General features: G+C 47.4%; 1 protein-coding gene across 1 annotated transcript in view; it reads left to right on the top strand.

Moving 5' to 3' along the window:
- LOC136132497 (O-acyltransferase like protein-like) overlaps positions 1-15,326 on the top strand; it is a 48,477-nt gene that overhangs the window by 20,039 nt on the left and 13,112 nt on the right. Inside the window, 4 exon segments of the mRNA XM_065889417.1 lie at positions 6,595-6,612; positions 6,973-7,056; positions 12,954-13,119; positions 14,547-14,626. Coding sequence (XP_065745489.1) covers positions 6,595-6,612; positions 6,973-7,056; positions 12,954-13,119; positions 14,547-14,626 — 348 coding nt within the window.

Genomic DNA, 15,326 nt, shown 5'->3' with positions numbered 1-15,326 from the left:
GACTAAAGAGGATAGTCCTGGTGGACCCATCGTCTAAACCCAGGCAATCCAACTCCAGAGTCTGTGTTCTAGCCACTGTGCTGGCCTGCCTCTACCTCTTTTGGGTTAAATATCCCTTCCTTCGTAGGGAGATGGTGCTGGTAGATGGAAGCTATTTTTATTAAATGCTAGGCATTCATCCATCCAACCATGCTCTATTGAATGCCTATTTGCCAGGCATTGTTCTAGGTCCTGAGGATACATCAATGGGTAAAACAAACAAGGGCTTCTCATGGGGCCTCCGTTTATATGTGTGTGTGTGTGTGTGTGTGTGTGTGTGTGTGTGTGCGCGTGATTGGCAATAAACAAATAACTAAACAAGAAACAATCTATAGTAATAAACATTAGGAAAGAAATAGAACAGGGGGTTGTAGCTATTTAGACTAGGTCAGAGAAGGCTTGTCTGATGAGAGGCTATTTGATCTGAGACCCAAATGGCAAGAAAGAGCCGGCCATGGGGAAATCAGGATGAGACAGTTTCAGGCAGAGGGAGCAACTAGTACCAAAGTCTACGGCAAGAGAGGAAGAGCCTTGTTAAAGGAGCAGAAGGAAGGCTGAAGCATGGTGAAGGTGGAAGAGATGAAGACAGGAGAGACAGGCAGGGCTGGACCATGTAGGACCTTGCAGCAACACTAAGGAGCTTGAACATGGGTCCTGGCAGACTGGGGAGTTGCTGGATTGCTTTAATTTGGAAAGTGATATGATCTGGCATTTTAAGAACAATCACTCTGGCTCCTGTGTTAATAATAGACCTAAGAAGGTCAAGAACAGAAGCAGGGAGGTGGATCAGGTGACTTTTGCCGTATTTCAGATGAAAAATGATAAGGCTTGGACTGCAGTAGTGGTGGTTAGAATAGAGAGACAAGGTCATGTTCAAGATATGTCTTAGAGGTGGAAATGTTAGGACCTGTTGATGGATTGGATGTGAAGTGTGAGAAAAAGAGAAGTGTTGAGGACGATTTCTGCTTTTTGCTTTGGTAACTGAGTAGGTGGTGATGGTATTCATTGAGACAGAGAACACTGGAGAAGCAGGGTTTGGAGAGGAAAATCAAGCTTTCTTTTTTGGACAAGTTAAGATAAAGGGACCTTTTAGACATCCATGTAGAGATGGTAAGTAAGCAGTTGGCTGTGTAAGTCTGGAGATCAGTGGAAATGTCAAAGTTGGAGATGGAAATCTTGGAGTCTTTGGGATCCATGCAGAATTTAAAGCCTTGTTACTGAATCCTAGGACCTCTGGTGTCCCAATCTGTAGAAGCTGGGAAAAAAGGGAGGAACCCCAGAGGACTCTGAGAATGAGGGACCTGTGAAATGGGAGGACAAGTAAGACACCTCAGGGACCAGGAAACCAAGAGAAGAGAGCAGTTCAAGAAGGAAGGGTGTGGTCTACGGGGCTCACGCTGGGGGAGTTGAATATGCCAAGAAGTGATCTTTGCTTTTGGCAACATGAAGGTCTCCTGGTGACCTTGTCCACAGTGCCTCCGTGGAACGATGGAAGAGGAAGCCTGGCTGGATCGGGTCAAGGATGGAAGGATGTGGAGTCGCTGACTGGGGAGTGGAGCCAGATGGTTAGTGGGGATCAGAGAGGTCATTAAAGAGAGGCGATTCAAGGACATGTCTATGTAGGATGCTGGGAATGGCCAAAAAGGAAGGCACATACTGATGGATGCTGGAGAGCTTGGTGTTGGCCAAACAACAGAGCCATCTTCTGATCGTGCCTCATTAAAAAAATTTTTTGGGCTTCCCTGGTGGCGCAGTGGTTGAGAGTCCGCCTGCCGATGCAGGGGACACGGGTTCGTGCCCCGGTCAGGGAAGATCCCACATGCCGCGGAGTGGCTGGGCCCGTGAGCCATGGCCGCTGAGCCTGCGCGTCCGGAGCCTGTGCTCCGCAACGGGAGAGGCCACAACAGTGAGAGGCCCGCGTAATGCAAAAAAAAAAAAAAAAAAAAAAAAAAAATTTTTTTACAAGTCCATGACATTAGAAAGTGTATGAGCAGGGCTTCCCTGGTGGCGCAGTGGTTGGGAGTCTGCCTGCCGATGCAGGGGACACGGGTTCGTGCCCCAGTCCTGGAAGATCCCACATGCCGCGGAGCGGCTGGGCCCGTGAGCCATGGCTGCTGAGCCTGCGCGTCCGGAGCCTGTGCTCCGCAATGGGAGAGGCCACAGCAGGGAGAGGCCCGTGTACCTAAGGCCTCTCAAAAAAAAAAAAAAATGTGTATGAGCCACTGGCTTAGGTAAGAAGTAGCTCCCAAACAGGAATTACAAATAACGGTCCATTTTCTGCAGCACTTACTTTTCTGCTCTCCTGGTGGCTTGCTCCCTTTCCTTCTTCAGGTTTTTACTCAGATGTCACCTTCACAGCAGGCCTCCCTTGTCCTCTCTACTTATTTTATTTTATATATATTTTTAATTTTTAAAAATGTTTATACAATTTTTTAAATAAATTTATTTCTTTATTTAATTTATTTTTGGCTGCGTTGGGTCTTCATTGTGGCGCGTGGGCTTCTCATAGTGGTGGTTTCTCTTGTTGCAGAGCATGGGTTCTAGGTACGCAGGTTTCAGTAGTTGTGGCGTACAGGCTTAGTTGCTCCACAGCATGTGGGATCTTCCCAGACCAGGGATCGAATCTGTGTCCCCTGCATTGGCAGGCGGATTCTTAACCACTGCACCACCAGGGAAGTCCCAAAAACGTTTATACAGTTTTTAAAGGTGACTTTCCATTTGCAGTTATTACAAAATATTGGCTATATTCCTTGTGTTGTATAGTACATCCTTGAGCCTGTCTTATACCCAGTAGTTTGTACCACCCTTCCCCACCCCATTTTGCCCCTCCCCTCTCTCCCCACTGGTAACCAGTAGTTTGTTCTCTCTATCTGTGAGTCTGCTTCTTTTCTTTATATTCACCAGTTTGTTGCATTTTTTTAGATTCCACATATAAGACTTAATGTGTCCTGATTTATCGTTTTCCTTTATCTAACAGTCTATAGATGCCGCTTTATTTATATATTTATTTTCTGTCTCTCTCCACTGGAATAGAAGGCAGGATATTTCTCTGCTTTGGGTACTGCTGTTATCATTGCCTAAAGCAGTGCTAGGATTTTAGTAAGCGCCTAAAGCAGTGCTAGGCTTTTAGTACTGCTCAATAAGTAGTTGTCGAAATGACTTCTTAATTGTTTTATGACTCTGGCCCGGTAGGTTCTTGGGGGTAATGCAGAGGAAGTAGGGCACAGAATGAGCTGAGACCTGACCACTACGGCAGCAGCTCGTGGTCGGAGGTGGCCAGAATGACAACAGAGAGTAGCCCAGACGGGCAAGGGTCAGAGTCCACCGTCTGCACTGAACAAGGCCATGATATGGGAACCATTGGGCACCAGACATTCCAAGAGGGCATAGCTGGGTCTAACCAGGCAGTTGAAGTCCAAGTGCAGGGTGGGAGGCTCTGGAGAGGGTGGGGAGGTCCGCCCAGGGGACAGCAGTTCAAAGACCAGAGCTCTGTTCCCTGCAAGGAGACTAGTAAGGACAAGAAAAAGACGCCTTAGGCTGGCTAGGACTGGTTGGCAGAGCTCCAAGTCCACGGAGGGGAGCTGGTGAGGACAGATCAGGATGGCTGGAACCAAAGCAAAACTCAAGCTGGAGACTTGCCACTAGGAGGGAAGAATGAAGGGCACGAAAGGCCACTGGTCATCCCAGGGCCATCAGTGGGAATCAGAGACAACAGAGAGCCATTGGGTCAGCCCTGAGTTATCACAGGCCAAGGCCACAGAGATTTCAGATGTCCAAGAAAACTACAAAAAAGCACCCTTTTTATTATAAAGATAACCTATCTGACCCTGGGCTCAGTCTGGGGCCCAGGGAGTGCTTGCTTTTATCAGTGCTCCTCAGAATATGGTCTCTTCCAGCATCATCTGGAAGCTTGTCAGAAATGCAGATTCTCGGGGCCCCACCCCAGGTCCACTGAATCAGGCACTCTGACTGTAACAAGCCCTCCAGGTGATGATGCTGCCCGCTAACGTCTGAGAACCACCGTGCCGGCCCTGGCGTGAAAAGCTGAGAGTGGCAGAGTGGGAGCCAACAGATCCTGACACAGTGCAAAGAGACGAAGACATACGTTTCTCTCTTCTTTATTCCTATTTGCTTCTGTTTCTCACTGTCAGTCTCAGTAACTGTTTTTTCTTTTCCCCTTCCAATTTTCATTTTATTACTTTAGAAAGTGCACATCGTCTTTTAAATAAAATTTTCATTCGAACAATGGAAATGTTACTAACAGTGATACGTAGTATTGCCATCGTGCTAAGAGATTAAAGTCTTTTATCTCATACAAATCCCACAATGAACCTATAAAGTTGGAAGCAATATCGGGCCCATTTTTACAGGTAAGGAGGTTGATGTTTAGAGATGAAATAACTTGCCCAAGTCCTCCCAGCTAGGGAAGTTAGAATCAGAACTGAAACATAATGTTTTCTCATGGCACATCTATGTCTTAATCACTGTCCCTAATATATTTACATAGTAATACGAAACACTTCTGATTATCACTGGTGATGGTTTTGGAATCCTTTTCTCTCTCTCAGGCTGACTTCATATATCTGTGTTACAGGATTTTATTCTTTCCCAGTCCGTTTAGGTCACTGGGTCTTTTTAGCCTCCTGGAACGAGTTCTCTTGTTCAGAGCGTGTTTTCCTGCCAGGCTTTCTCTTTGTTCTGTCTTTGTGAACTTAGGATGGTGCATGCCCGCACACAGAGTGAGACCCTGATTCATTCTTCCCGGAAATTAAGAGGAGGCTGGAATCAGAATTGGCTGTGCTACTTCCTCAACTCAGCGCTCTCTTTTACATGTCTCTATAAATTTTGTTCCTATTATAGTGAATCCAATTTGCTGCATCTCTAAAGAAACTCTTGCTGGAAGAGAATAAAGGCATTCTCCAACCCTCCCTGATCCCTTCCAAATCCTGCCCAACACATACACAGCCTTATTTTGCAAGAGGAAACACATTTGTTCTTTTTTTTTTTATTTTATTTATTTATTTTTGGCTGCACTGGGTCTTCGTTACTGCACGCGGGCTTTCTCTAGTTGCGGTGAGCGAGGGCTACTCTTCGTCGTGGTGCATGGGCTTCTCATTGTGGTGGTTTCTCTTGTTGTGGAGCACGGGCTCTAGGCATGCGGGCTTCAGTAGTTGTGGCTCACAGGCTCAGTAGCTGTGGTGCACAGGCTTAGTTGCTCCGCGGCATGTGGGATCTTCCTGGACCAGGTCGTGAACCCGTGTCCCCTGCATTGGCAGGTGGATTCTTAACCACTGCTCCACCAGGGAAGTCCAACACGTTTGTTCTTTAGTGAAACACCCACAAGGGTCATCGGTATAAGTGTCAAAAGATTGGGAAACTCAAAAGGTACAAACTCGCAGTGATGAGACCAGTAAGTACCAGGGATGTAATGTACAACATGGTAAGCGTCATGAGCATGGCTGTGTGTTTTATATGAAAGTTGTTCAGAGAGGAAATCCTAAGAGTTCTCATCGCAAGGAAAACAATTTGTTTTCTATTTCTTTAATTTCGTGTCTCTATGAGATGATGGATGTTTGCTGAACTTATTGTGATCATTGCTCCATGACGTATATAAATCAAATCCTTATGCTGTACACCTTAAATTTATACTGTGCTGTATGTCAATAATAACTCAACAAAACTGGGGAAAAAATGGTTGGGAAGCTCACTCACATACTTGCTTACCGTCAAAGGCATCGCCTCAGTTTCTTTAGCTGAATGTTCTGGGTAATGAATTTGTCATCAGGATACGTCGGTTAAGAAGAATTCTAACTGGGATCTTGGGCAGCCCACTTAGTCTTTGAGTCTCAATTTCCTGACTAGGTAAGCAGGGATGGTAATATTTTCCCTTTTGCCTAGCAGGGCTGTTTATTCATCTCTTCAGTCATTCACTCAACCAACATTTACTGCAGAGTTGTTTGGTATGGCTGGAGAAGCAAAACCAACACCATTAGTGAAAGTGCTTTGAAAATGACGTGACACTACAGAAATGGAAAGCCTTGATGTTATGACTTCAAAAGACCAACGTGGTAGTTATTAGTGTCAATCACCAAGTAGTTCTGGTTCTCCTCCCTCCAGGTACTTGGTAACATTCCACTTCCTGGCCCCATGATGGTTGGGTGGGCTCCATCACTAGGTTTGACACATGAGTAGTACCTGGTCTTACTATTATGCTGACAACTTTAAACAGGTCACGTCTGGGCTAGAACATTTACTTATTAACTTGAGGCCCTCCAGAACGCTCTTGTCCCATGTCCTCTGCCATGGTCACTGCTGAACTGTCCGTTAGTGGCCGCTCCATCAGCCCGCCTCCCATAGTGAGGAAGTTGCTGAGCCCAAGGTGACTGGCCACGGACGTGTACCATGAACAAGGGAAAAAACATTATGGTTTTAAGACTTGAAGATGTTTTATTACTGCAGCGTAACTTACTGTGTCCTGAGAGAGACGACCAAATTAACCCATGAACTGTATCACTGATAAATCATTCCTGTGATCTATTCTGCTCTTTCTTTCAGTGGCTGGTTAAGTGCAAGGTCCTTTTTATTTATTTATTTTTATTATTATTATTATTTTTTTTAATAAGTGTTTGTTTAATTAATTAATCACCTTATCTAAACCTCCCCTGTGTCACAAATCATGAAATGCAGTGTTGAGTGCCAAAGGAAAGGTATTTTTTTGGGGTTTTTTTTTTTTTTTTGCGGTACGCGGGCCTCTCAGTGCTGTGGCCTCTCCCGTTGCGGAGCACAGGCTCCGGACGCGCAGGCTCAGCGGCCATGGCTCACGGGCCCAGCCACTCCGTGGCCCGTGGGATCTTCCCAGACCGGGGCACGAACCCGTGTCCCCTGCATCGGCAGGCGGACTCTCAACCACTGTGCCACCAGGGAAGCCCCAAGGTCCTTTTTAAAGATGCGTTGGAATTCAGACAAAGGAATAACCCCTAAAGTCATACTCAGATACTTTCTCAGTTGCCTTACAAAGTAGGTTATTTATATAAATTCTTAATTCATTATTGCTGTGTAATCATTTATTAATTTTTAGTCTTTAACCCTCTTTTGAAAGAATTTTCCAAGAAAAATAAACTGAGAAAAATAATTTTCTTCCTTAAATACGGTTGCTCTTGCTGGTATAATGGCTTTTGTCAGTGGAAGATACCAGTATTCATGGTACTTTTTTTTTTTTAGATTTTATTTTAGTTTATTTTAAATTTATTTATTTTATTTATTTATTTTTGACTGCATTGGGTCTTCATTGCTGCACGTGGGCTTTTCTCCATTTGTGGCGAGTGGGGACTACTCTTCGTTGCGGTGCGTGGGCTTCTCATTGTGGTGGATTCTCTTGCTGCGGAGCACAGGCTCTAGGCACGCAGGCTTCAGTAGTTGTGGCTCGCGGACTCAGTAGTTGTGGCTCGTGGGCTCTAGAGCGCAGGCTCAGTAGTTGTGGCGCACGGGCTTAGTTGCTCCGTGGCATGTGGGATCTTCTCAGACCAGGGCTCTGGTGTTCCCTGCATTGGCAGGCAGGTTCTTAACCACTGTGCCACCAGGGAAGCCTTATTCATGGTATTTGTCCTAATAGAACTTGAACTATATTAAACCAGCAAAAACACCCTTATTCCTCAGCTGATGGACAGCAGGTTTCACTAAACATACAGTCAGATTCTCATGGAATCTATGTTCAACAGAATTTGTATGGCTCATATAAATTAATAGCAATTGGATCCTGTAAATAAGAGACTAATGGTAATGATAAAAATAGAATAAGATACAACTGGGAGAGGGGCTGTTTGAAGCTTGGGACGATGGTCATTCCACTGTCGAGCAGAACTAACGTGTGGTTGGTTGGAGCAGGAAGGAATACAATATTGGGACAGAATATGGAACCAATGGGATAGCAGAGTGGCAGTGATGTAATGAGACAGCAGAAGTTTGAGGAGAAAAGGGAACTTCAACTCATGTAACCCAAACCCTTCATTTATACACTTTCTAAATCATGGTTTGTTGCTGAGCCCAGATCTCATTACTTAAGGTCTATGGCTCTCTTGTTACACCGCACTGTCACAAAACAGGAAGGGAAGCTTTGAAACAATCTTCTGGGTTCGTCAAATGGACTAGGTAGGGTCTGACTCTGGTCTGCCTGGGCTTGCATTCTGGCTCAATCATTTACCAGCTGTGTGACCTTGAGTAAGTGTCTCAACCTTTCTGTACTTGAGTTTTCTCATCTCAAAAATGAAAATAGGGACTTCCCTGGTGGTCTGGTGGTAAAGAATCTGACTTCCAATGCAGCGGACACGGGTTCGATCCCTGGTCGGGGAACTAAGATCCCACATGCTGAGGGGCAACTAAGCCCGCACGCCACAACTACTGAGCCCGCACGGCTCAATGAGAGAGCTGAGTGCCACAAACTACAGAGCCCACGCGCTCTGGAGCCCGCACGCCACAACTATAGAGAGAAAAAAATTTAAAAACCTGCACGCCACTACTTGAGAGAACCCGTGCGCCACAACAAAGAGCCCGCGTGCCGCGGCAGAAGATCCCACGTGCCCCAAGCTCTATTAAATCTAGTCCTCGTTCTGAATGCTTGACGGAATGCTTACTCTTTCAATATCTTTTGGGCACGTGGCACTGGGTTGAGTAGCCTGTCCTGCCCTGTGATCTTCTGGAGGAGAGGGACTGGCATGCAGGCCAAGGGTTCTTAGTGATAAATGCCAAGATGGGTTGTTAGGGGTTGGGATGTGGGATCCAATGGCCTGGTGGGTTCTGCCTGGGACTCTTGCTTCAGAAGAAAACTCCTGGAGCTACGGATTGAAGAGCAAGACGTGTTTTACTAGGCAGATAAAGCAGTCGTGGGGGGCAGAGGGAGCACACGGCGGGGGGGGGGGTGAGGTGGTGAGGCCTCATGGAGCAAAGATGGCGGCGAGGATCCCAGTGAGTAACTTGTTGCAGGACGTGCACTGGCGATGGGCAGTGGGAATGGAGAGGGGGCCGATCAAGGACACTCAGATTTTCCAGCTCAAGCGACATGGAGGATGGTAATGAATTCTTGAGATGGAGAGCGCTGGAAGAGTGCCAGATGGGAGCCAAGTGCCAGATGGGAGCCAGGAAGAGAGTGAGTCCAACCCGGGACAAAACTTTGTCACTGACGAGGGCCCGGGTTCAATCCCTGGTTGGGAAGCTAAGATCCCACGAGCCGAGTGGTGTGGCTAAAAAAACAAACACACCCAAAACAAAACAAAATGAACACACACACAAAAGAAAAATAAGGGAAGCATCACCAACCTTAAAACACCCTCTTTAAGGTAAACCCAGTGAACAAGCAGCCATGCTCCTAGCTATTCTGATGTTCTCATTCATGATGGCAAGACTCACTGTTCTTACTCAATTATGATTTATTACTTGCCTTTTTAACTCCAAGAAGAGTGGAAGTAAGATCATTTGCTCACTCGCTCTTTCTGTATTTATTGAGGGTCCACTATGTACCAGGCACCGTTCTAGGCTCTAAGGATTCAGCAGTTGAGAAGCCATGCAAGTGCCTCTGGCATGGGGGTTACAGACTAGTGACTAGAGATAGACAAAAGATAAATAAACAAATATGCAACACTAAGTTGCAATATGCAAATCCATTTATAATAGGTCGGTGATGATAAGAGCCACAAAGTGATAATTTGGAGAAGGAAGAAAGACAGAGGGTCTTCCACCGGAAAGGTAGTCAGGGAAGGTGACATTTATCCAGGACCCTGAAGGAATTAAAGGAATATTCTAAGCAAAAAAAAATTCCGTGAGCAAAGAAGGATCCATGGAAGGGAACCAAGAGCAAATGTCCTGAGGAGGGAGCCGTGGTTGATGTGTTTGCAGAACCTCAAAGAGCCCAGAGGTGCCAGAGTGGAACAAGTGTCTTGGAGAACAGAAGGAATGAGGGCAGAGAGGTGGAGGGGAGGGAAGGGGAGGGGAGCAGATGGCCCAGGTCTGTAGGGCCAGTGGGCTGTCTTTAGGACTTTCCATTTATTCTGAGAGCAGAAGCCTTCGGAGGACTCCTGTAGGGGAGTGGCATGGTCAGATTTACATTTTGCAAGCATCACTCTGGCTGCAGGGCAGAGAATAGACTGGGGAGAGGGCAGAAGAGGGGGGCCCAAGTGCGGGCTACTGCAAGTTATAGAAAAGGCAAAAACCCAGTTTCTAGGCGTAAGCCCTTACAGATGTTATCTCACGGGAACGAGGAGAGTAGAGGCTCCAGACCCTTACAGCTGTGTGATTATTCCAACTAGGAGCCACATGTTAAAAATTAGTTTAGTAGATTAAAAAAATTGTTGATAATAATGTCTAACTAAAACAGAGGTCATGTACTAAAAATAAAGGCACCCCTTCCAGTCTTACCTCCCACAGGACACCTGTGTTAACAGTTTCTTATGAATTCATTCTTGCAGGGATTTTCCGCATATTGTTTACATGTACTTTCCCCACCCCGTACCCTGTCCCCACGAATAGGATTATGCTTAATGCAGCATTATTTTGCACATAGCTTTTTTTATTTAATGATTTAGTGCTGGCATATTTCTCTATTTGCATGAAAGGGCTCACCTCACTGATTTTAATGTTGCCTGGGATGGCGCCATGTGGGTGGCCCATGCATCACATATTTAACCGGTCCCCATGAATGGGCATGAAGGTAATTTCCAAGTTTTTTGCAATCTTAGACGATGATGCAAAGTCTATACATTTTTGTGCAGTTGTCTGGGCATGTCTGCAGGGTAAATTCCTACAAGTGGAATCCATGATTTGGTGCATCTAACGTTCTGATGGATATCTTCCAATGGACTTTCCCACCCGCCAGGTACGAGAAGGCCTGCTTCTCACACCCCCATGACACAGGCTGGTGTCACACTTTAAAATCTTTGAAAACCCACTTTGACTTTAAAACTTCAAGGTTGGACAAAAATGAAGCGCATGTACATTTATATGATGCTTCCCACGTTTCAGTTTTCTCATTGATCTCCTTTGATTCTCAGAAAATCTTAGGAGGCAGGAACCATGCTCCTTCTTAGAAGAATTGAAGGAACCATCGGCCCCCTTTTCCACAGAAGAGCAAAGGGAGAAATTATATGATTTTCTCAGTGTGAAAAATTTAGACAAAACTAGAAATCATGTTTCACGTTCCTTCCCCTGTACCTCCCCAGGCACGGTCCACCCAGCAGCCTCCACCCACCCCCACTGGCCCCAGCTCGGAGGCTGCCTGGGGCTGGACACTGGCCTCTACCCTGCCCTCTCCTGAGGACATCTGACCTGAACTCTGGTTCAGAGGGGAGCAGGGGGCTGACTTCCTCTCCCCGGGGAGATGGAGGGGACAGATGGTGGGAAGGGAGGCCGGGAGGTGAGAGCCCGAGGCCTGTGGGAGCAGCTGCGAAGCAGCGTGGTCAGATGCCTCATCTGGCAGGACCCAGGACCCAGTGAGGACTCTGAGGCTGTCGCCTGAGCTGATCTGGGGAGTCGCATCTTGGCATAACTGGCGTCCGTTCTCTCTGAATCGGATCAGCAATTTCAGCTCTGTTCCCCAATACCCACCACTCCCCCGCCCACCTGGCGCTCTCTGTGAAGGATGTCATCACTGTGGGGAGGAGAAGAGTCCCACAGGTCCGGGCCTGGGTGCAGACCAGAGGCAGGGTGCTGACCCCTATCTCTGCGGGGGGGGGGGGGGGGTTGCTCCTCCAGCAGCCCTGCTCTCCCTGTCTGTCATACCCCACCCCAGGCCCTGATGCCCCTTCCGAGATGTTCAGAGGTGCTGCTGGGTCACGTGCTCTATCCTTGTTGCACAGACCTGCAGTCTTACATATGTTCTTTAAAAAAAGAGGGCTCTGATGGAGGCCCACCCAGAATCCACACCAGAATTGCACGTGTCTCCCACGGTGTCCAATAGGGGCCACCAGACACGGGTGGACCAGTGAGATGTACTACAAATGTATAATACACACCGGCTTTTAAAGACTTGGTAAGGGAGTTCCCTGGTGGTCTAGTGGTTAGGACTCTGCACTCTCACTGCCGTGGTCTGGGTTCAATCCCTGGCCCGGGAACTGAGATCCCACAAGCCGCGTGGTGCGGCTAAACAAAGGCTCAGTAAAAGAAAAATAATGTAAAATAGCTCAATATTTTTTTATATCGGTTATCTGTTGAAATGATAATATTTTGAATATATTGGCTAAAAAAGTATGTTATTAAAATGAATTGTACTTTTGACTTTAAAATGTGGCCACTGTAAGATGTTAACCAAGTGGCCGACTTGTCTCCAATTACATTCTATTGAACAGCTCCGGTCTAGACATCTAGTGCCTTATTCATCATCATTGTAGCTGCTGCAAATCCCGCTTGGAAGCAGGTAGTGTATGAGGGAAGGAAGGAAGAAATAAAGTGAGGAAGGGAGGGAGGAGAAGAGGGAGACTGGAAAGTGATTTTCATCTAGGGAGGCCTCGTGGAAGGAGCGCGCAACAATGTCAGATCTCAGTACTGCTATGTGGTTGGACCATCTGGGGCAAGTGACTCAAACTTCTCTGAGCTATAATTTCCTCATTAGTAGAATCGAGGTCATAGTTACCTGACAGGAGTATTTTGAGGTTTAGGAAGCTCCTAGCACAGTGGCTGACACGTCCGACTTGCTCCGTGAATAACAGTAGTTTTGCATAAGTAGCACCTGCGCCAGCACACGACAGGTGCTCAAGAAAAGCTTTTGAACCCACAAATGTATGCAGGTTTGGGGGGTGTGTGGGGAGGTGGTCGCCCACGCAGTACAACCTGTTTTCGAACATCTTATCTGTCATCGCTATGTGCCCACCCGGGGGACCGAATGGAATCTCTGTGGAGAGTCACCCTCTCGCCCAGCTTTTTCCTGCCAGGTTGCAGCCTCTTCACCTGTATTCAGCATGCTTTTCGGTTAGATTGTTCTCCCTTGTGCCCTGGAGACCTGTCTGGGAAGTGCCCGAGTTCCACCTGGAGAACGGCCAGCAAGCGTGTTGGCCGAATTTGCTGTTGCTAGATAACTTCCTCTCGGTCCAGGATGCCGTGAGTTTTAAGTCATTGGCCGTGAAAGGGCAGAGAGGTGCAATACGGTGTCTCCCTTCACATGGTTTGGTGAACTTTCCCAGAGCCAACCTGAGTCTGATCCGCTTTCTTCTGGCATATTCTCTGGAGTAATAGTGATGCTGTGGGTGGGAAGACTAGCCTCTGGTGATGGGGTGGGATTTACGGCACCATCCCTGACGGGGCACTTGCTGTGAAAGCGGAGCGGGGGCAGGGGAGTGGGTCTGGGGGGACAGCCATCTCGGTGCCTGCCCCGGATGCAGACGCCCACTGCTCCGTCACAGTCCATGTCGCCCCAGGGGGAAGGACACTTTCTTCACCTCCGCCCAGAGAACCAGTAATGAGACGGAACGTGGCACCACCCCCTCCCCAGAATGAATTCTATCCCATGCCTAGCAGGATCTGACAGAGCAACAACGTCTGTATATGTTGGTCATGGCTTCCTTAAAGCCCTAGTTGCCTCCTAATGAGCCTGGAGCAACTGGAAGTGAAATAGCTGTAATTAAACCATGTCACTGCTTTCGCCTTGAAAGCACAGCTGAAAGGAGCATCACTACAGCGCGGCTGCATAACCGCTGGCCAACCAGATGGCTGCCTCTAGTTCACAAGTGCCCAGCAGATTCGACGGGGTGTACATCACTGTCTAACTGCCTTCTTGTGGACCCACGTCTGTGATGGGGTCCAGGAGGAGAGGCTGGGCTGTTTTCCCAGAGTCAGACTGGCTTGGGCCATACGTGGGACAAGGAAAGCTGTCACTTCTCTTGGATAAGTCTGGTCTCCCTGGGGCCGAGGGCGTGGGAGGGGAGGCCAAGGTGCCTTTTATCTCTGAAGCCCTGGAGAGAACTGCCCGCAGGAATTGCCTCACATTGAGTTAGAAATACAGGTAACCGCCTGGTGGCTTTGGCCGCCGATCTCCTGTCAATCATGCGTGGGACCTCTGGGGTTTCCCACAAAAGCTCGCCTGCAGCCAGGCCTCCGTTCTAAATGAACACATTCTCTCCACCTGGAGTTGCGGGAGGGCAGGAAGGCAAGGAAGAGAGAACAACATCGACCCTCTGACTCCAGCGCACGGTAAGGATAATTAATCCTTACATCCGTGAAACATGATGGAATTTAGTTCCCACCACTGTCCTGGGAGATTAGCTATTATTGTTGTTTTCAACAAGAGAGAAAAGTTGTCTGAATTTCCAGTTTGTAAAATGGTAATAATATCTACTCCCCCGGGACTGTTATAACGATTCGCTGAGATGAGGTATGTGAAATGTCTGTAAATCAAAGTCCTTTCTATTCCCGTGGAAATTTCGCCCACCCGCCTGCTGAGTTCCTCCTCCTGGTCCAGGAAGGTGAACCGATGCGGAGCAGAGCTGGTACATGAAGGAGAGAAGTGACCTTTGCTGGTTTCTTTCCAGTGCAACGGCTGGACGTGGTATCTTGCCAATGACTTTCAGTTCCATCTCATGACCCCGGTGATCCTCTTCATCCACGGAAAGTGAGTCTAATTGGAGCAAGTGTTTCTCCCCGTGTGGCCTCTTTCATAAAACTGTTAAGAGAGTCTCCATTTCTGGGCAAAGCAGCTTTTACGATTTAGGAAACGAACTTTCCAGAAGAGCGAGGACACCAAACCCGCCACTGTTTACTTCTTCCAAGTTCTCCTCTAATCTTTGTCCTACACAATCAGTCTGTATTTTTGCAGAGTTATAATCAGTGTGTCTGTCATATCCAGTCTCAGTTTTTTCCATTTCACTGTTTTTAGAAACATTTCCGCATCTGGACATGACCTGCTTACTTGTCAGTTTCAGGATTTATATACCATTTTTTATGGTGGGCACCTAGATTGTTTCCAATTTTTTAAAAATTATTTTATTTATTTATGGCTGCATTGGGTCTTCGTTGCTGCACGCGGGCTTTGTCTAGTTGTGGTGAGCAGGGGCTACTCTTCGTTGTGGTGTGCGGGCTTCTCATTGCAGTGGCTTCTCTTGTTGTGGAGCATGGGCTCTAGGTGCACGGGCTTCAGTAGTTGTGGCTTGCGGGCTCTAGAGCGCAGGCTCAGTAGTTGTGGTGCACGGGCTTAGTTGCTCCGTGGCATGTGGGATCTTTCTGGACCAGGGCTCGAACCTGCGTCCCCTGCATTGGCAGGCGGATTCTTAACCACTGCGCCACCAGGAAAGTCCCTGTTTCCAATTTTTTAT

Source organism: Phocoena phocoena, chromosome 13, assembly GCF_963924675.1.
Source record: "Phocoena phocoena chromosome 13, mPhoPho1.1, whole genome shotgun sequence".
In the NCBI taxonomy this organism is placed as follows: Eukaryota; Metazoa; Chordata; class Mammalia; order Artiodactyla; family Phocoenidae; genus Phocoena; species Phocoena phocoena.
Note: the sequence above shows the minus strand (reverse complement) of the source record. Positions and strands in the feature narration are given on the sequence as shown.